This window comes from Protopterus annectens, chromosome 3.part0, assembly GCF_019279795.1.
Source record: "Protopterus annectens isolate FY-2018-M chromosome 3.part0, PAN1.0, whole genome shotgun sequence".
Classification (NCBI taxonomy): domain Eukaryota; kingdom Metazoa; phylum Chordata; order Ceratodontiformes; family Protopteridae; genus Protopterus; species Protopterus annectens.
Window position 1 is genome coordinate 1,403,872,792 of NC_056731.1, and position 23,087 is coordinate 1,403,895,878.

Below are 23,087 nucleotides of genomic sequence, written 5' to 3' on the forward strand. Positions count from 1 at the left end.
CAGAAGACTCCATTCCTTCTGCCTCTCCTCCTGAAGAATTTTCTTTTGGGGAAACCTTACATGCTATGAGAGAGCATTTTCAATGGCAGGGCCAGGATTTTTCAGATTCAAGGAAAAGGCTAAGGACCTTTTACATTTACCACAGCATAGGCCTTTAGCCATTCCTCCAGTACTAACAGTTGTTGATGATGCATATAATGATGCCTGTACTGCCCCTGACTCTCTTCCTCCGGCCCCTGCCAAGCCCGACAGATATTACAGGGTCCCGGACACACACTTTCACTTGTATAAGGCTCCTATTGCAGATCCTGAAACCATTTCACAGGGCCCCAAAGCTGTAGCAGCTGCCTCTGCCAAAACCCTCCCTCTGAAAGAGAATCTAGAGCATTAGAGAGATGGGGTAAAAAAGTTTATACTTCTGCTACTCTTTCGGCCAGGGCCTTAAACTGTCAATTCCACACGATTCAGTATCAGGAATTTTTGTTAGACCAGCTAAATAAAAAACTGTCCTCTCCTGAACCTATAGACCGTAAGCCCCTTCAGGATTTGGTACATAACACTCAGCAGGTCAGTAATCATTCCTTAAAATGCGGCTATGATGCACTGGAGGCTTCCTTTAGATCAGCCATGACTGGAACAGTGATTAGAAGGCATGCCTGGTTAAAAGAGCAATCCTTACCAGACCATGTTAAGTCAAAGCTCCTAGATGCTCCTATGGAGCAGCAAAGTTTGTTTGGCTCCCCTGCACAGCAAGTGCTAAAGAAAGTGGAAGAAAAAGCAAAATCTGTCCAAACAGTCAAGGATTTCTTACAGGTCCAACCTCCGAGGTTTAGTAGAAATTGGCCTTCAAAGAATTGGTCCTTTCCAGACACCTCCAGAGCACAGAGAGGCAGAAATAGGCGCCCAAGAGGCAGAGGTCAGTCCAGAGGTGCCTACAGGGGACGTCAGTGGCAGCCTAACAACCAGAGAAGTACTGCCACAGATTCAGCTACGACCACTTCCACAGGACAGAAGCAATGACTTGGCTCTGATACCGCCTACCAGGGAACAACTGGAAGCACCCTTGGGCGGAAAGCTAGCCTTATTTTCCGTAAACTGGCATTACATTACAGGAGACAAATGGATTTTACAGACAATAGACAAAGGCTACAGGTTTCACTTCCACACTCTACCAAAAAAAGAGAGGAATGCCAAACCTACCACCACACCAAAAAACAAACGCTCTAGAACAAATCAACCACCTACTAAGGATGAGAGCTATAGAAAGGGTACCGCCTATGGAACAAGGGCAAGGATTTTACTCCAGACTTTTCCTGGTACCAAGGAAAGAAAATCAATGGAGGCCTATTCTCGACCTGTCCGCTCTGAACACATATCTCATTGTTCCAAAATTCAAAATGCTGACCCTACAGCAACTTCTTCCCATGCTGGGCAAGGAGTCTTGGCTGGTGACTCTAGATCTCAAGGAGGCATACCTGCACGTCCCTATACGACCAGATTGCAGAAGATACCTCAGATTTCTTGCAGGATCAGAGCATTATCAATTCTCAGCATTGCCCTTTGGCTTATCTACTGCGCCCAGAGTATTCACGAAATGCCTGGCATCAGTAATTGCTCATTGCAGGCTTCAGGGAATTCAGATTTATCCATACCTGGACGACTGCCTAATACAAGCGGACAACAAGACCAAATTAACAAAAGATTTGGAAAAGGTTATACAACTGCTGCAAGCCCTGGGATACACAGTCAACATGAAAAAGTCAAGGCTGGTACCATCCCAAAGGATAACATTCTTGGGTGCAGAACTGGACACATCAAATCAGATGGCATTTCTCACAGCAGAAAAACAAAAGCAACTTCCACTCTATTTCATGACATTAACAACACAGAACCAGCTTACAGCAAGGAAAGTCCTGCAAGCCCTGGGTTACATGGCATCCTGCATAATATTGATTCCGCATGCCAGGCTGCATATGAGAAAGTTGCAATGGTACCTAAGGAATGTATGGTCTCAACACAAGCACAGTCTAGAAGCCCAGATTCCAATAATTCCATGCCTGAAACAAGAATTCATGTGGTGGGCTCAGGCCTGTCAGTTAAACAGAGGACTGCCTTTCCACAAACCTCATCCAAGCCAGACTATCACCACGGACGCCTCAGACCTAGGCTGGGAGGCACACATGGTGGACAAGTGTATACAAGGCCTATGGACACAAGACCAGCTGAATCTACACATAAATCAAAAAGAGATGCTGGCAGTGAAACAGGCACTCCAGACATTCAGACCTTTTCTTCAACAGGGTCACTTGCTGATAAGGACGGACAACACCACAGTCATGTGGTATATCAACAAACAGGGAGGCACACACTCATATCCTCTGTGCCGGATGGCAATGGACCTGTGGAATGTGGCCCTGAACCTCAACATTCAACTCCAGGCCAAATTTGTGCCAGGAAAAGAAAACTCACTAGCAGACATCTTAAGCAGAACTACCACGTATGCCCACGAATGGATGCTGCATCCAGACATTTTCGAAACCATTACAATGAAATGGGGACTACCAGAAATAGACCTGTTCGCATCCCCGCACAACCACCAATTGAGGAAATTCTGCACAAGGACATACCACCCACTTGCTTGGAAGGTGGACTCCCTATCCTTCAGTTGGGCAAACCTGACAGCATATGCATTCCCACCTCTTCCTTTGATGCACAAAGTGCTACTGAAGATCAAAGAAGATCACCCAAGGATAATCCTGATGGCTCCAGACTGGCCGAGGCAGCATTGGTACCTGCTACTGAGGAGTATGTCTCGGACACACGCATGGCCTCTACCTCTATGTCCTTTACTTCTAACACAGAACAACTACAAGATCCTACATCCAAACTTGCAAACACTACAGCTAGCTGCTTGGAATATTACATAAAACAAAGCAACCCAGAATTATCTCAGAGGGTTAAAGACATTATCCTGGAGGCTCGCAGACCCTCCACAAGAAAGACTTATTCAGCCAAATGGAAAAGATACCTCATTTGGAGTGCAGCAAAAGGAGAAAATGTATCCTTAGCAAACATAGCTAACATCCTGGAATACTTAGCAGAACTGTTCCACAATGGCCTGTCTTACTCCTCCATTAAGATTCATGCATCAGCAATTTCAGCAGAATACAACATGGATCCTCCAGTCTTCTCTCATCCTCTACTCAGGCAGTTTCTGAGAGGAATTAAAAATGTAAAGCCTCCAAGGAAGCCACCTTTGCCTACATGGGACCTTAACTTTGTGCTGGAAAAGTTAACACTTCCCCCTTTTGAACCAGCAGCAACAGCAGAATTACAGTTCTTATCTTGGAAAACTGCTTTCCTGCTTGCAATCACTTCAGCAAGAAGGGTTTCTGAATTACAGGCATTAATGGCAGTACAGCCCTTCCTTATCTTCCATCAGGATCGAGTGTCCTTGAGAACTAAGCCTACTTTTATGCCAAAAGTGGTCTCCAGAGTATCATTGAACCAAGCAATCCACCTACCAACATTCTTCCCCAACCCACAGAACAGGGGGGAAAGATTACTACATACCTTGGATGTGCACAGGCAATTACGCTACTATCTGGACAGAACTAAGACCAACAGAAAAACTGACCAGCTTCTGGTAGCATATGCAACAGGAATGGAAGGAAAAGCAATTTCAAAACAGACAATCTCGAAATGGATAGGAAATTGCATTAGATTTTGTTACTCTTTTCATGGAAAGACAACTCCAGAAAACATCAGACCTCATTCCACAAGGGCTACAGCCACTACTACAGCTTTCCTACGGGGAGTGGCTACCAAAGACATTTTAGAAGCTGCTACTTGGAGCTCCGTGCATACATTTGCCAAGCATTATAATCTACCTTTATACTTCAGATCCCGAGCAGGTTTTGCAACTGCGGTTTTACAAGGGATCTTAACTACACCATCATTATCTTAGTGCCTCCTCCCCCAGTTTGGCTATGGTATTCTACCCATATGTTAGGACTGCAGATGCATCCTTGAAGGACATAGTACAGTTTTGTACCTACCATAAATGTAGATATCCGAGAGGTATGCATCTGCAGTCAGGATTACCCGCCCTCCTTCCCCTCTGTGGTACTCCTAGGGTATTTGCCCATCTTGTAGCTAGCTGGGGGAATCTATTATGGTGTATTTGTTTGTATATATGTATATACATGCTTATATTGTTTGCTCTCTACTGTTTGGAATCATTTGCATTTATCCAAATTTAGCCTTCCTAGAGGGCACCTGGCATCTGGGGCAAGAAACACTGAGGAAAATGGCATCGGCTGATGCCTTTATACCCAATACATAGCAGCTATGACGTCGGGTGAAGTGCGACATCAGCTGAGGCCAGACCCAGACTTTGGAATCCGGCCGACCGAAGGGCTGCCTGAGGCAGGACAATCCATATGTTAGGACTGCAGATGCATACCTCTCGGACATCTACATTTATGGTAGGTACAAAACTGTACTTTCTGACTATAGACCCCTCTATTTCTAGCTTGGTAGGAGAAACACCAAGGTTCAGATATAGGAACAGCAAGAACCTTAAAAGGTTGCTTTGTGTAGAAAGGACAAACCCAGAACAAAAAGGGACACACTGGGAATTACCACGAGCAGGTACTTTCCCTTGCAATAGATGCAATATGTTCAGTTACATTGTTGATGGACAGTATTTTACCCACCCTTTTCTGGAGTATACATTTACACCTAAATTTTATGCGACTTGCAACATTATGAATCTTATCTACTTGGCAACATGCACGGAAATGCATGGCGTTTTATGTAGGTATGACATCCAGAAAGTTAAAAGACAGGATGTACAACCATATATATATTACGAAAATGAATCATCTCAATGCATTAGCCAAGCATATCGCAGTTTACACAGATCATGCCTTTAAGTTTAGAGTTTACAAATGGTTATTAATAATAAGTGGGGTGGTGATAGAATGAATTATTTGGAGTCAGTTGAATTATGTTGGATTTTTAGACTGAGAGCGCATGTAGAACCAGGTCTGAATCAGTTTGTTAGTGTTAAGTCTGCTTTAGCGGCAAGCAGATAGATGTATGGCAGATAGCAGCATTTTAACCATGTCACTGTGTTTTTTATACATAACTTTACACTCACATAGTTTACTGTGAGGTTTTTATTTTATTTTAAATCTATTTTATCTTATGGTCATGCATATACTTACAATTGATTTTTTATCATTGCTCAGGTAATTAGTATAGTAATATAACTTGATAAATTAATAGAAAAAGGGGTTTTTATCTTCTTAGGATTGTGAACAAGTTTTAAATGTGATGTGAAGACTCTGTATGAACTGAAAGATTCAGCAACTATAAAGTCACAATGGGTTAATTAGTTTATTGATGGCTTTATTGACTATTTAAATGTGTTAATTCATGATGCAGTGGGTGTATATGTACATCTTGAAATTCAGTGGGTTCTGAAATCTGATAAAGCGTGCCTGGTAGCACGTTAAAGCGCTTATTTTTATATTTGGAATAAATTCATACTTCGTGGTGGTCCTCTCTTTTTGTTTTTGGATATTTGCCTGTCTCACGTTTCATTTCAAATCAAAATTTTGTACTTCCCCCAAGCATTTTTCCTGGAACTCTTGTGAAAGTAAAGGCCAACTCTTAAGGGTTCCATGTTAGTGTTTTAAATTACGTAACTGTGACTTGCTAAATTGTGTTAGTTGCAGCTCTTTAAACTTTTTTTTTTTTTTTTTTTGCAAAGGAGGAGTACTGCACTGCTTTCCGAGGGCGTCATTAACACACACCCAGGTTTTATATATACTGGTACATCTGGGGTCACTGCACCTCTGGTAAATACAAACTAGTTTAAAAAAAGTATGACTTTCACAGCTGATAGTTGCAATTATGCAACTTGGAACTACGGCTGGTGCACAATCTTAAGTTTATGTGTATTTTAATAATTAATGTCTGTGTGCACTGCATAACTAAACAAATCTGGAAACGTTTTTGTACCTATTACTGCTTTTACTTGAAAGCTTTAAGGTACATTCACAATCATCCATAGATTTTCAAAATGTAAACTTCTGAAAACAGTGTGTGTAGTATTACTTTGAATGACGATAGTACAAAAGTTTGGTAGTATATTTCTAATGTAAGGTGATAACTTAGATTTGCATATTTTATTCATTTCTGTGCTTTTAGAAGTTACTGTAGTAAGACTTTGGTAGTAAGTAACATGGTGGGTATTTATTTCCGTTTGTTTACCGGGATTGTATGTCTGAGCAAAAGTCTGGTTTCAGGGGAGGGCTCCAGGAAAAAAAGGCATTTTAGAGACGGTTGTGGTGTCTTTATGTTGCAGTGAAAAAATACAGGCTTAGTTGTCCCATTCGGGACAGGCATCCATCTGTTCAGTTGGCGACCCAGATTAGATTATGACCTTAGGGAGTAAGAGTGTCTAGAGGTGGGCATGGTGTTTTCTTCCTTCACACCGAGGGTGGGGCCTTGTTGGCCTTCTGTGCACAGACTTCTGAGAGGAGATCAAAAGGCTGACCTGTACCCCACAGGTTTATCAATATAGTTGGTGGCCAACATTGGAAAAAAGATGAGGAAACATACCCCTGTGGCAACACTGCCCACTGCTACAAAAACAGGAGAAAACTATACAGCTCCTTGGCATGCATTGTTAAATATCCACTGCAATCCAGAAATAGTGGTTGTAATGGCTAGAGAGCTGCAAGCTAGGAATAACAGAAGTGGTAAGTTGCTGTAGATTAGGAAGTTTAGGTGTAGGGGGACTGTGGGCATGTGAAGATTGTGTGTGTGTGGGGGGGTTCTTGGGTTGAATGGTATCATGGTCATCTTTTTGCAATGCTGTAGATTTTGGTACAAGTTCAGAGTTTGAAGAGAGTTGCTATGTATGCTTTTTTGTTGTGGGTAGACCATCACTTTCTGGTCTGTAGGGGCTGTTTAGTTATACTGACTGTTTGATGTAAAGGAGTTTGCTTTGTTTGCAGGGCATTACTGTACTAACAGCTTTAACAGGTAATGACTACCGAGGATTGAAACATGGCATTGTTTTGCTAAACTTTGATAATGTACATATAGGGATAGAACTGACCTTCCTGAAACTTAGGGCAGTCAAACAGATTATGTAATTTGTGGGGAGTGCATGGGCAAGCTGTCCAAGAAAGCATTATTCAGAAATGTTTTCAGTGTCATTTGATTACATGAGTTCAAAGAACGTCTTTCATTGTGGAAATTTGGTTAGTTGTACCGCATCCCATGCAGACTTGCACTTAACTTGTTTGACTTTGTTGGGAGTATCTGTAGAAGATGATTATGGGTTGGGGGGAGAGAGAGGAGAATGCTTTCTCCTTTGTGTAGGTAAGTAATCAGAAGAGAGGTAGTCTGCTTTATTGATAAAATGCTGACTGAAACTAATAGTTTTATTATTTTTTTTCCTCTCTAGGCGAAACTGCATTTTAGCAGATGAAATGGGTTTGGGAAAGACCATCCAGTCCATTACATTTCTCAACGAGGTCTATCTGAAAGGAATCCATGGTCCCTTCTTAGTCATTGCTCCACTGTCCACTATACCTAACTGGGAAAGGGAATTCCGCACCTGGACAGAAATCAATGTCGTCGTATACCATGGCAGTCAGGCCAGTCGTCGGACTATTCATCTTTTTGAAATGTACTTTAGAGATTCTGAGGTAATGGAAGAAACATGTAGACTTCAGATAGTAACCGCATAACTAAATAAATTTGAGCTTGCATTTTTATTACTATCCAAGCAACCTGTACTGACTTTTTAAATATCTCTCTAAGTTGCTTAAAGTGATTCAGGCACATCTAGCATCTTAAATCAAAATAATGTTACCCTACCATTCTGTGTGTGTTTTACTGTGAGACCGTGCAGATTATGTTGTGAAGCTAACTACAACAGCTCCATTCACACCCCACCCCACCCCTGCTTTAGGCTTCCTACTTCAGTGGTGATGTTGGTATTTGTGTTGATGTCACTTGTTTGGCAGCCTCTCTGGTGCAGACAGTGAAACTCTGATACTGAAAGCAGCTTGTTTTTTCCTCCCATTTGCTTTAGTGCTTTGTGTGAATGTTCAGGAGATCTACAGAAGGGTCTGAGGATTACAGTCTAATGATTCTCCTCTAAAGTAATGCACAGTTTGTAGTGAAATGTGGCTTAATTTCAAAGGTGAATTTGGAATAACTTGTGCTGGAAGTTACTCTTTTTGCAGTGTTAGTAACTCTTCGATTCTAGAAATACTAATTAGTGAGCTGCATTTTCATTTTCTTGACAGTTGACTTAAGTTTTGCACAGTAGAAATGAATGAGACAGATCCAGATGTTCGTTGTTCACATGCTGCAATTTATTATTCAAATGACATTCTGCTAAATTTTACAAATGTTGTTGAGAAAGTATAAAGCAAAGTTAAGCATGTGAGGTATGACTGGTCTTCCTGTACAACTGAGCTAGACTGCTTTTATTTCTACATTGTAGTAGTTGTACAAATCCTGCTTGTGAAGGTGTTTTGGTCATTTGCAGATGCATACATTCCACACTGATTTCAAACACAGCAGCTAACCTCCTTCCTCATTTTAAATAAATGCAGCTTCAGAGTCTTGCTTGTACTTCATTTCTGGCTGCTTTCATAATCTAGCAGCTATGAGCAAAGCTTCTGAAATGAAGCAGCTTAGAAGTGCTTTTAGTTAGCTGACTTGTAACAGCAGAGCACATGGCAATAATACTGTAGAGCTAATGACCTTCTACATACTACAGCTAAGTAATTACAGTAGCAGTGTCATTCGTCATACATTTGAGTATGCTAAGTATACGTGTGTGTGTGTGTGTGTATATATATATATATATATATATATATATATATATATATATATATATATATATATACATACACACACACACACACACACACACACACACACATCTGTATACATGTATCAAAGAAAATGGTTTCCCTCCTGCACTTTTCCATCCTTTGAATAATTGAAACTAATTTGAAGAATTTGTGAAATTACTTGACTTCTAACTTGATTCATTGACAGATACATTACAAAATTGCAAGAAATTAATGTTACCATTGCTGTTTTTTAAAGTATATTAACACTAATACTGAATTTGTAAAGGGAGTCAGAATCACTTTAAGACCAAGAATTTCTGAGCCTGTGCTCATATTTCTTTAAATGTATGGATTGGTCTGTTTGGGTTAAAGGCAAGGATGAAATTTTACATCAAAGTGCATATTTTCTGTATTGTCAGCCATGACAAGACCATTGAATGTATTTGCTCTACAGATCAAACTTGACTAATTATTTTTTGTTTATTGTAATAGAACTTGTAATTACATTGTTAGAAGACTGGATGGTTAACTTTCATATCAGTCTGTGCATGTAAAGCAGGTAGTTTGGTTAAGCTCTTAACTTTGTAGTGTGTGTGTGTGTGTGTGTGTACGTGTGTATATATATATATATATATATATATATATATATACCTATGAAATAAAAAAAAAAAATTCCTGTCTGTAACCTTGAAATGCTGTGCTGCACCCATTAGCTAAGTAAGCTTCTTTGTATTCTCCAGGGCCGTATGATAAAGGGAGCCTACAAGTTTCACACAATCATCACTACATTTGAGATGATTCTAACAGACTGTCCTGAACTGCGTAACATCCCATGGCGCTGTGTGATCATTGATGAGGCACACAGGTTAAAGAATCGGAACTGTAAACTTCTGGAGGGACTCAAGCTGATGGATCTGGTCAGTATTTCAAACTAGCATGTATTAGGATAGCAGCTGATGGCTTTCCAGGGTTAATTGTTAGGGTTACTTGGTTTTCTGCATGGGTCAAAGTTTTGTTTTATGTGAAGTATTTTCCATGTACTGAATGCTTTAGTCTTGGACGGTTTCCTTTGCAGAACAACTTGGCTCATGTGGGAGAAGAATTTGGCAGGGATTTGCTGATAGTAGCATCTCCATTTTTTTTCTCAACTTTAGAAAGCCAAACAACATAGTTACCTGGAAAGTGTTAACTGCGATGTTCTTCGAGTTTCACTGTTGCAGTCATTACATTTGGGTAATCTGGCAGATTGCCCTCAGTCAGCCTGAATAACAAAGTTTTGGGTCCTGCGTCGGTTACTGTCTCCTTTTCCATGACGTCCGGTAGTCAGGGGTATAAAACATGCAGCAGACACCATTTTATTCAGTCTTTCTTGCCGCGCAGTGCCCGAAGCAGAAGCAGTTCGCAAGTACCGGTCGGCCGACTCCTGAAATTTTCACATTCGAGTTTCAGAACTGGTCTTCATACTAAAGCTAAGTACCCTGTTGGGGAAACTTTTTCCTGCTCCTTATCGATGTTAGTAAAAGTTAATAATTGCATTACTGGTGGGAAGCCAATACCTCACAAGAATTTTCATTTGTACTGTATTCCTTGCCTAGGCCCAGATCACAACGTGCCTTGCTGTCGGTTTAGTGCTGGATTTAACCAACGCACTATTAAGCGTCAGTATGTTTTTGCTTCTAAATATTTTGGTTCAAGATTTAATTATCCAGAAATGTCGTTAGTTAGCAATCCGACTACCGGAGTTTACAAAAACCGCAAAGAAAAAGAGACAGACCGTCGAGGTCCAAAACAGATGACAAAACTTCTCCTAAGCCAGTCGCCGGTACTCAGTGAGGCGCTTTTGCGCACCCCCTGATACCCGCTACTTTTGAGTCTCAGGCCTCTACAGAGACCCATTCGGAGTCCGGTATGCCGCGAGTTTCTCACCCGCGGATGTCTCTCCCTTGGATGGGTCCAGAGCCGCTGAGCAGGCACCGGCTTCTGAGGGTGTTTTCAGGCCTCAACATTTTTATACTAAACCGAAGCCAGCCTCAAAAACAAGGTCAAAAACATCTTCTAAGTCTAAAAAACCGATGCATGAGCCACATGCTCAGGCCCCTATGCCTAAAAAACAGATGATCAAAATGGCTGAGGATTTAATTACCTTGATCAGGGGTTCCCACCCCCCCCGCTAATAGGCCTAGGCAAGGCACTGATTATGAATCTTCAGATCAAGATGTTCATCGTGTTACCCTGCTGCAGTCATCACACTTGGGTTATCCTGCCATCAGACGGTCCCGAAGTTGGCCCGAATTCCAAAGTCTTGGTCCGGAGTCGGTTGCTGTCGCTTCTTCCCTGACGTCAGAGCGCCAGGGGTATATCAGAGGCATCCAATGCCATTTTCTTCAGTCTTTCTTGCCGCGCGATGCCCGAAGCAGAAGCAGTTAGCAAGTGCTGGTCGGCCGACACCTGAGATTTTCGAATAGAGTTTCAGTCCGAAGTCTTCAAAGCTAAGTACCCCGTTGGGGAACCTTTTCTTGCCTCAGTCCGATGTCAGAAAAAGTTAACAATTGCATTTCTTGTGGGAAGCAAATACCTCATAAGGACTTTCATTCTTTTTGTATACCTTGCCTAGGCCCAGACCACGACGTCACTGGTTGTCATTTTTGTGCTAGGTTCAGTAAGCGAACTATAAAGTGACTCTTTGATTTTGCACGGCACTACTTCAGTAGAAAATTTAATTACACTATGCCGTCGGAGCAACCGACTACCGGCGTGCATAAAAAAACACAGGGATAAAGACAGGCAGCCTAGATCCAAGCCAGATTCCGAGGCCTCGGCTGGGCCGGTCGCCGGTTCTCCGATTTTCAGTGAGGCGCCTACGTAGCCCCTGGCTACCGCTGAATTGGATCCCCAGACCACTTCGGATCCCCAAGCAGAGAGTTCTAGGCCGACACAGCCATTTTCCTTAGGCCCTACCGACGACATTGCAGTAGGGGAAGCCGGTGCTGTAGAAACACCTTCGGTTTCTGAAGGTGTCTTCTGACTGACTACCCTCACCATAAAGTCTTATGCTAAACTTAAGACTCCTCTAAAACCAAAAAAGCCTACACTTCAGTCTCCAGGTCAAGGCCATATGCCTAAGAAACCGATGCTTAAAATGGCTGAAGATTTGATTTCTTTGATCAGGGGTTCCCAACCCCCCCCCCCCCGACAAAAGGCCTAGACAAGAGGAGGATTATGCCTCCTCTGATCAAGTGTCCATTTCCTCAGGCTCCTCTGAGGAACAGGATTACTCCTTTCCCCCTTATGAAGATTCTGATGCTGAAGACTCCATTCCCTCAGCTTCTCACCCTGAAGATTATTCCTTTGGGGAAACCTTACACACCATGAGGGAACATTTCCACTGGGAAGGTCAGGACTACCCTGACTCAAAGAAAAGGCTCAGAGTGTTTCTTTTATTCCCCCAGCACAGACCACTTGCTATCCCCCCAGTTTTGGACATTGTGGATGATGTCTTCTTAGAATCTAGTCTAAATCCAGATTCTCTGCCTCCTGCTCCAGCCAAACCAGATAGATACTATAGAGTGCCTGACTCTCACAAATTCCTTTACAGAAGCCCTGCTGCTGATCCAGAGACAATCTCCCAGGGTCTCCAAGGGGCTAAGGCTTCTATGGCTAAAAATCCTGTACCCTCAGAAAAGGGACTCCAGAGCACTAGATAGGTGGGGAAAGAAGGTTTACACCTCGACTACTCTGGCTATGAGAGCACTAAATTGTCAATTTCACATGCTTAAATACCAGCAATTCCTAATGTCTCAAATAAAACAAAAGATGGCCACGCACCCTCAACAGTCTGAATTCAAGGAAATGCAAGATCTGTTGCATGCAGCTGAACAGGTGAGCAAACATACTTTACAATGTGGTTTTGATGCCTTGGAAGCTTCCTCTAGAGCAGCTGTTACTGGGTCTGTTATACGTAGGCATGCTTGGTTAAAGGAACAATCTCTGCCTGATCATGTTAAAGCAAAGTTACTGGATGCACCCTTAGAGCAGGATGTCTTATTTGGGGTTAAAGCAGAGGAGGTTTTAAAGAAAATGGAGGATAAGGCAAAATCTATGCAGACGGTCAAAGATTTCTTACAGGTACAGCCCCCATGCTTCAGCAGAAATTGGCCAACAAAAAATTGGTCCTTTCCAGCTGCTGGCAGACCACAGAGGGGTAAATACTGGCGCCCAAGGGGCAGAGGACAAGCACAAATCCCTTACAAACCTCGCCAATGGGGCACTACAACATAGAAGGGAGGAGAAGACAGGTCCCAAACCATTAGAAGGCAAACACAATGACTTAAACCTCAAACTGCCAAGTAAAACTCTCTTGGCAGCTCCCTTGGGAGGAAAATTAGTACTTTTTGCAGACAACTGGCGCATCGTCACAAAGGACAAATGGGTCCTAGACATTATCTCACACGGATACAGATTCCATTTCCACACCTTGCCAAGGATAAAAGGAATGCCAAACCTGCCAGAAAATCAATGGGCAGAGGCACAAAAACAAATTACAGCTCTCATGGGCATGAGAGCCATTCAACTGGTACCTACACAGGAGCAAGGCCAAGGATTTTACTCAAGGCTCTTTCTAGTCCCCAGAAAGGACAATGCTTGGAGACCCATTCTGGACCTTTCAATTTTAAACACCTTCTTGCAAGTACCCAAATTCAAGATGCTAACACTACAGCAGCTTCTTCCCATGTTGGGCAAGAAAGCTTGGCTAGTAACGTTGGACCTCAAGGAGGCATACCTGCATGTCCATATCAGACAAAATTGCAGAAGATACCTCCGTTTCATTGCAGGTTAAACCCATTACCAATTCTCTGCACTGCCCTTTGGCTTATCTACTGCGCCCAGGGTCTTCACAAAATGCCTGGCACCAGTAATTGCATACTGCAGACAAAGAGGAATTCAAAATATACCCATACCTGGACGACTGTCTCATCCAAGCAGAAAGCAAGGACATTCTCTTAGAACACCTGGCTTTTGTAAAACATCTAAGTTGCCTAGGGTACACAGTAAACGAAAAGAAATCAAAACTAGTACCCTCACAAACTATGACATTCCTGGGTGCCAGCTTGAATACAACGGCCCAGATGGCTTATCTGACGCCAGACAAACAACTACAATTAACTCAATACTTCAGAACAATGGCAACAAAGACCCAACTCCCTGCAAGAAAAATTCTGCAGGCCTTGGGCTTCATGGCATCTTGCATACTACTAATACCTTTTGTAAAACTGCATATGAGGAAATTACAATGGTACCTAAAAAGCATATGGACTCAACACAGCCACAGCTTGGAAACAATGATAAATCTCATTCCCTGCCTTCAACAGGAGTTTCTATGGTGGTCACAGGCATGTCACCTCAACAAGGGTCAGCCTTTCACCCTACCCCCAGCCAGGCAAACTATGACAACAGATGCATCAGTCTATGCCTGGGGGGCACACATGGCAGGACGGTGCATTCAAGGCATATGGACAGCAGATCAAAGGAATCTGCACATCAATCAAAAAGAAATGTTAGCTGTACAAAATGCTCTGACAGCCTTCAAGGACCTCTTACATCTAGGACAGCATATCATGAGGACAGACAATACCACAGTAATGTGGTACATAAACAAGGGGGTACACACTCCTACCCTCTATGCAGGCAAGCAATGTCCTTGTGGAACACAGCTTTGGCTTACCAAGTTCAATTACAAGCTCAATTCCTGCCAGGAAAAAAAAACACATTGGCAGACGACCTAAGCAGAAACATCATGGATCCCCACAAGTGGAAACTGGATCCACAAGTATTCGCAATAACTCAAAAATGGGGGCTCCCAGACATAGACCTGTTTGCCAGCCCTCAAAACTATCAGCTAACAAAGTTTTGCACAAGGAATTTTCACCATCAAGCTTGGAAAGTGGACGCACTCTCATTCAGTTGGAAAATGCTAACAGTATATGCCTTTCCTCCACCACCCCTTCTCACAAAGGTGCTACTGAAAGTCAGGATGGAGAGAACCCCGAATGATACTCATTGCCCCAGACTGGCCACGCCAGCACTGGTTCCCACTGTTAAGGAATATGGCCCAGGGCCCACCATGGATTCTGCCACAAATTACCCACCTGCTCACACAAGACAGTCAGATTCTACACAGCTAGCTCAAAACCTTAAACTAGGCTGCATGGCAAATCACCTAAGCAACCAGCCAGCTCCTGTCTCACAAGCTGTTATGGAAGTTATTCTGGAGGCCAGAAGGCCCAGCACCAGGAAAGCCTACTCAGACAAATGGAAAAGGTTTTGCGCCTGGAGCCAAGCTAAAGGCCAAAATACCCTTCAGTCTGACATACCTCAGATTCTGCAATATCTAACTGAGATGTTGCACAAAAGGCTTTCTTTTTCATCTATTAAAATCCACGCCTCAGCTATTTCTGCTCACTAAAACACGGATCCTCCCTTATTTTCACATCCACTCCTAAGGCAGTTTCTCAGAGGGGCCAAAAACCTTAGGCCTCCCAGGAGAGCACCAACACCTACTTGGGACCTCAACTTTGTTCTGGAAAAACTCACACTACCTCCTTTTGAGCCAGCTTTCTCAGCTGACTTAGTTTATATCATGGAAGACTGCCCTGCTGCTAGCAATCACTTCAGCTAGTAGAGTTTCGGAGCTTCAGGCACTAATGGCAGTAGAACCTTTCCTCATTTTTCATCAAGACAGAGTTTCTCTACGAACTAACCCCTCCTTTATGCCTAAGGTGGTATCCAGTGTGGCTCTAAATCAAACCTTTCATTTACCCACCTTCTTTCCAAATCTACAGAACAAAGGAGAAAGACTCCTGCATTCCTTGGACATTCACAGGCAGCTGCGTTACTACTTGGATAAAACTAAGGTTTTCAGAAAATCTGACCAGCTTTTTGTATCCTGTGCTACAGCATCACAAGGAAGGGCTATCTGAAAACAGACCATTTCTAAATGGATCGGACATTGCATACGTTTTTGCTACACCCACCATGGAAAACCAGTTCCTGCTACCATAAGGCCCCACTCTACCAGGGCAGCAGCTACATCTACAGCCTTCCTCAGGGGGGTGCCAACTAAGGATATTTTGGAAGCTGCAACTTGGGAGTTCAGTACACACCTTCACCAAACATTACCACTTACCACTTTACTCTAAGATTAGAGCTGGCTTCGCCACTGCAGTTTTGCAGGGCCTTCTAGCCTCCCCTAACCCTGTTTAACTCCACCTCCCATCCTTAGCTTTGGGATTCTACCCAAGTGTGATGACTGCAGCAGGGTAACACGATGAACATAGTACAGTTTTGTACCTACCATAAATGTAGATGTTCGAGTGTATACCCTGCTGCAGTCCAGGTTACCCTTCCTCCATCCCCTCTGAACTAGCTCTATTCTATACTACCTCTGTGGTGTATTTGCTTGTGCCTAAGGGTTTTGTTTTATTTTTCCATATAGCTGTATGTGTGCATATATATACATATATATATATATATATATATATATATATATATATATATATATATATATATATATTATTTATTTATTTTTTGCCTACCTATTAGGGGCACCAGACATCTGGGGCAAGAAAAACTGAAGAAAATGGCGTTGGATGCCTCTGATATACCCCTGGTGCTCTGACATCAGGGAAGAAGTGACAGCAACCGACGCCGGACCAAGACTTTGGAATCCGGGCCGACTGCGGGACCGCCTGACGGCAGGATAACCCAAGTGTGATGACTGCAGCAGGGTATACACTCGAACATCTACATTTATGGTAGGTACAAAACTGTACTTTTCCATTTCTTCTGATCAGGAATTTTCTATTCCACCCTATGAGGATTCTGATGCAGAGGAATCCATCCCATCTGCATCTCCTCCTGAGGATTACTCTTTTGGAGAGACTTTGCATACTTTACGGGAGCATTTTCACTGGGAGAGTCAGGACTTCTTTGAATCAAAAAAGAGGCTTAGGGATTTCCTCCTTCCTCAACATAGGCCTTTGACCATACCTCCTGTATTAGACATTGTTGATGTGTTTTCGGAATCAAGCATGGCTCCTGATTCCCTGCCTCCTATTCAAAAATCCTGCTGCTGATCATGAGACTTTTTCTCAGGGTCCCAAGTGTGTAAAAGCCTCTACAGCCAAAAATCCTACCCCCTCTGACAGAGATTCCAGGGCACTGGATAGATGGGGAAAGGTTTATACATCTGCAACCTTGGCAATCAGGGCCTTAAACTGCCAGTTTCGTATGCTTAAATATCGACAGCATGTTATGGGCTTACTGAAACAGAAAATTATGATTTCTGATTGTGTGGAAAATAGAGTTACAGGAATTATTTCATTCAGCAGAACAGGTTGGAAAGCATACTTTGCAATGTGGTTTTGATTCCTTGGAGGCTTCTTGTAGGGCCACCATTACTGGATCTGTGATTAGAAGGCATGCCTGGTTCAAGGAGCAAAATCTGCCTGATCATGTTAGTTACATTGTTGGATGCCCCTTTGTAGCATGATACTTTGGTAATAAGGCAGAAGAGGTTTTAAAGAAAATGGAAGACAAAGCCAAATCTATGTAAACTGTAAAAGATTTCTTGCAAGTGCAGCCACCCAGGTTCAGTAGACACTGGCCTACTAAAAATTGGTCCTTTCCTGTGTCCAACAGAGCTACTCAAGGCAAATCCAAGTGCTCAAAAGGCTCCAGATACCAATCACAGGTTTCTTACAGGTCAAAGAAATGGAGTGCCTCCACCTCCAAAACTGGAGGAAATAAAGCACAGCCCTACAGTAAACAGTCTCAATGACTTTCCTCTACCATCACCAAGCACTTACCTTTTGGCATCCCCCTTGGGGGGAAAACAAGCACTTCATGCTCAAACTTGGCAGTTAATTACCCGGGACAAGTGGGTATTAAACATAGTATCCCAGGGGTACAGATTTCGTTTCCATACTTTGCCAATTCCAAATGGATGGCCGGATCTGCCACAAAACCAGTGGGCAGAGGCCCAGAAGCAAGTCATGTCCCTCATGGATATGGGGGCTATTCAATTGGTACTAGAAAAGGAAAAAGGACAGGGTTTTTATTCAAGACTTTTCCTGGTACCCAGAAAAGACTGTTCATCACACTTTAGTCATAGGTGACTCTATAGTCAGGCACACTGATGTCCCACTCACCAGACTAAACAAGGAGAAAATTACAGTCAGCTGCCTGTCAAGTGCCAGGATCCACCACATAACGCATGCACTCAAGTCACTTCACAACAAGTACAAATACGACTCTGTCATTGTCCATGCTGGAGTGAATGACTTGAGACGTACCTCCCTGGACTTCATGAAAAGAGATATGGAAGAGCTCTTGGATCATGTGACCCAGGCAGGTATGACCCTAGCCCTGAGTAGCATCCTGCCTTCGCCCAGAATGATACCACAATATAAGGACAAAAAGATTGACTTCAACAATTGGCTAAGCTTCTGGTGTCATTCAAAGGGGATCACATGATCGACAAACCACGATGCTTTGCCAGAGATGGTCTGCACCTGCCACCCTGGGATTCAGGTTACTGGCTAAAGCTCTTGCCACCCCTATAGTGCCTTCTTTAGGCAAGGTTCAAAGGATAAAACCACCACCGTAACAGATAGAAGCATGCAAAATCTGAAGGTAATGCTACTCAATGCTAGAAGTCTAAACCTCAAAATGCACTCTCTCGAGGCACTCCTAAAAATGGAGAACATCGATATCTGTGCAGTAACTGAGACCTGGTTCAAGGCTCCAGAGAGCACCCCTGCAATACCAGGCTACAATTCTTACCACACTTTTCGGCCACAAAACCAAGACCGAACCTCTAAAGGTGGAGGAGTGTCCATATTCACCAAGGATATTCACACCTCCAGGCTAGTTGCCCAACACATTGCATCTGAAATTTTCCAGGTGCAACTAACACTAGGTAAGACTGCAGTCCAAATTGTAGCTTGCTACAGATCCCCAACCATGCCCCAAGATTCTCACTACACCTTTCTAACCATACTGGAAAATATTAAGATACAACCAAACACCATAATACTGGGTGATTTCAACTACCCTGCCATTAATTGGGAAAACTACTCGGGTACCAACTCCTTTTCCCAACGGTTCTTGGAATTCATAAATTCCAACGCCCTGGATCAACTAATCCATTGTCCCACCAGGTGCTCCAATATCCTAGACCTGGTCATTACCAACATGGGAGATAGATGCTCCAAACCAGTGGTCACCCCCTCATTGGTCATGTCTGACCATAAGCAAATCACCCTTGACATCCATATCCCACCCCCACCCCCCAGTAAGGAAACCTCCTTAAAAAACTTATCCAAAGCCAACTTCAAGCTACTGAAGTCAGAAGTGACAAACTTCCCAACACCCACACAGATGGGATCTGGAAGTTCGACTGCAGAATCCTACACTAAGGCACTGTACGAGCACATCCACTCGTGCATGAATCATGCCATCCCAAATAGAACCAATATGCTCTTCTCCAAAAAAAGGAAGCCAATCTGGTGGTCCCCTGCTATAAACAAACTATACAACAGAAGGAAGAAACTGTTGCAAAAAAAAGGAAAATCCCATTATGCAAAAAACTCCCTCACCAGCCTCAGTAAGAAGCTGAGATCCCTCATAAAATCCTCAAAAGCTAGTTACAAAAATAAAATTGTCAAAGATTCCAAAGACAACCACAAGGCATTCTATAGTTATGTCAAGAATCTAAATGGCAATGCTCAGATCTACTCTGAGTTACAACAGAATGGCATTAAATATACTGATCCCAAGGATATTGCCAATATCCTGGCAGATCGATTTAGTGCCAACTTCACCCCCCTCTCACCCCCTAAAGGGCCTATCTCAATACCAAAAGATTGCCAAATTCTGATAATCACAGCCACACAGGTAAAAACTGCACTCTCCAAAGCTAAGAATACAGCATCCATGGGACCAGATGACATCCCAGGCTGTGTACTACATGAACTACAAAATGAACTGGCACCTCACCTAAGTGTCATGTTTAATCATAGCCTCACCTCAGGCTTCGTGCCCACTGAGTGGTGCACAGCTACAGTTATCCCGCTCCACAAGGGAGGATCCACCTTGGATCCCAGGAACTACCGTCCCATCAGTCTGACAAGCCTGATTTGCAAGGGCATGGAATGCATTATCATGGAACTTATAAACAAAGACACTGGCAACCTTCAAACACTGGACCCCACCCAGTTTGGGTTTGTGAAAGGCCGATCTTGTCTCCTGAATCTGATTGACTTCTTCGAATCAAGTCTCCAGAGCTGTGGACGAGGGTAAGGCAGTCCACACAGCCTATCTGGACCTCGCCAAGGCCTTTGACACCATCCCCCACTCTGGAATCATAGATAAACTTACTAAGCTGGGCATAAATCCTTACGTCACTCGATGGGTTGCTAACTGGCTTACTGACAGAATCCAGACAGTAAAAGTAGCCCACTCCATATCCAGCTCCAGACAAGTGGAGTACCTCAGGGTTCAATCCTGGGACCACTCTTGTTTGGCATCTACTTCTCTGAAGTACAGGCCAACACTAAGGGACTCTGGCTAACAAAGTTTGCAGATGACTGCAAACTGGGAGCCATTATTGAATCCCCAAATGATGTGGATATTCTACAAAAGGGCCTTACAGAAACAGATGCCTGGCACCAGAGCCATGGGCTCAAGCTTAATGCCAAGAAATGTATAGTTATCCCCTTTGGAAAAAAAACATGTACCCTTGAATTACCACATAGGTGGCAGGACATTAAACATCAAAAGTGTGATGAGAGACTTAGGGACACAGGTGGACAGTGGCCTCACTTTCGATAACCACATTGCCACAACAGTCAGGAAATCCTTCTATGTGGCACACCTCATCACTAAGGGCTTTTCATCCAGAAAAAAGGAAGTCATTGTCCCACTGTACTCATCCCTTATTAGACCCATTATAGAGTATAATGCCCCGTTTGATATGTACCTCACAAGACATCTGCAACAGCTGGAAAGGCCACAGAAATACCTCACTAAAAGAATCACAGGCCTAAAGCAGATGCCATATACTGACCGTCTAAAAAAAACTCGAGCTATACTATGTGGCATATCGTCTACTCAGAGGTGATCTCTGCTTAACATACAAGGCCATGTCAAACCCTGAGCTGTTGGACATGCTCCACTTAAAGAAATCCCAATCCCTTAGAGCCACACGCTGCAGGGATCTAAACCTTATCATCACAATGAACAAAACATGCTGGAGGGATAGGTTCTTGACCCAGAGGCTCCCCATACTCTGGAATAGACTGCTCATACATGTCAAGCAGAGCGCCTCATTGGCCCTCTTCAGAAGGAGCCTTGATGATTGGATGGGAGATAGGAAATTCACCCCGGGGATCATGTCAGTCGCCCTGGAAGACAGGGGCCTGGAGAAGTAAATATTGTGGGAAGAAATATCCAGGGTATTGTTATGGCTAGGCTTGCATAGGCCCTAGGGCCGATAGCCTAGTACCAACCTATGAACCTATGGCGTCCAATACTGGACTTACCGATTCTGAACACGTTCCTGGACATTCCAAAATTCAAAATGCTGACTTTACAACAGCTACTGCCTATGCTAGGCAGGAATGCTTGGTTAGTAACTTTAGACTTAAAAGAGACATACCTGCATATCCCAATAAGGGAATCATGCAGAAGATACCTCCGCTTCAAAGCAGGTTTTTTGCATTACCAATTCTCTGCACTGCCCTTTGGCTTCTCTACTGCGCCCAGGGTCTTGACAAAGTGCCTGGAATCAGTAATTGCATTCTGCAGACAAAGAAGCATCCAAATTTATACTTATCTGGACAACTGTCTCATTCAAGCAGAGGACAAGGGCACTCTTCAACATCTGGCGTTTGTAAAAAGGCTTCTAGCATGCCTAGGGTACACCATAAACGAAAAGAAATCACAACTAGTACCCTCTCAAATAATTACATTCTTGGGTGCAGGCTTGAATACAACTGCCCAGATGGCTTACCTTACGCCAGACAAAAAAAGGCAACTGACAACATATTTCAAACAAATGGCAACAAAAACCCAGTTATCTGCAAGACAAATTCTGCAGGCTTTGGGGTTCCTGGCATCCTGCATTCTACTAATTCCATATGCGAGACTGCATATGAGGAAACTTCAGTGTTACCTAAAAAGTTTATGGAGTCAACATTGTCACAGTCTGGAAACAATGATTCCTCTCATTCCCTGCCTACAACAGGAGTTTCTTTGGTGGGCAAAGACATGTCACCAAAGCAAGCGACTGTCATTCACTCTACCCCTTGGCACCCAAACCCTAACTACAACACAACTGTACTTTGGTTGCTGTAACGTAGACGCATCAGACTATGCTTGGGGGGCCCACCTGGCGGGGAGATGCATTCAGGGCGAATGGAGCCCAAACCAAATGCATCTGCATTTCAACCAGAAAGAGATGCTAGCTGGTCAGAATGCTCTGACGGCCTTCAAGGGCTTACTTCATCCAGGACAACTACTAATAATGATGGACAACACCACAGTTATGTGGTACATAAGCAGGGGGGTACACATTCCTACCCCCTTTGCAGACTAGCCATGGCCTTGTGGAACACAGCCTTGACTTGCAAATACATCTTCAAGCTCAATTCCTGCCAGGAAAACAAAATACTCTGGCAGACGACCTGAGCAGAAATCTTATGGACCCGCACGAATGGAAACTGGATCCACAAATCTTCAATGTGTTAACATAGAAATGGGGAGCCCAGACACAGATCTGTTTGCCTCTCCCCAAAATTATCAGTTGGACAAATCCTCTCCCCAAAATTCAGTTGGACAAATTCTGCACAAGAACTCGTCACAAAAAAGCATGCAAAGTTGATGCCTTATCCTTCAGCTGGAAAAACCTGTCAGTCTATGCCTTTCCCCCTCTGCCTCTACTCTCCAAGGTCTTACTAAAAGTCAGACAGGAAAAAAAAAATGATCCTAGTTGCTCCAGACTGGCCTTGCCAGCACTGGTACCACTTCTAAGGAATATGTCTCAACTTCCTCCATGGTACTTGCCTCAAGTACCTCATTTACTGTCTCAGCAGAACAGTCAAATTCTGCACACTTGGCTCCAAATTCTGAATCTTG

General features: G+C 43.3%; 1 protein-coding gene across 1 annotated transcript in view; it reads left to right on the forward strand.

Annotated features, from left to right (window-relative positions):
• The window catches only part of CHD7 (chromodomain helicase DNA binding protein 7), a 2,781,650-nt gene that overhangs the window by 1,939,193 nt on the left and 819,370 nt on the right, over positions 1-23,087 (forward strand). The window contains exons 14-15 of the mRNA XM_044065875.1: positions 7,487-7,730; positions 9,635-9,811. Coding sequence (XP_043921810.1) covers positions 7,487-7,730; positions 9,635-9,811 — 421 coding nt within the window. The remainder of the gene's footprint in view (positions 1-7,486; positions 7,731-9,634; positions 9,812-23,087) is intronic.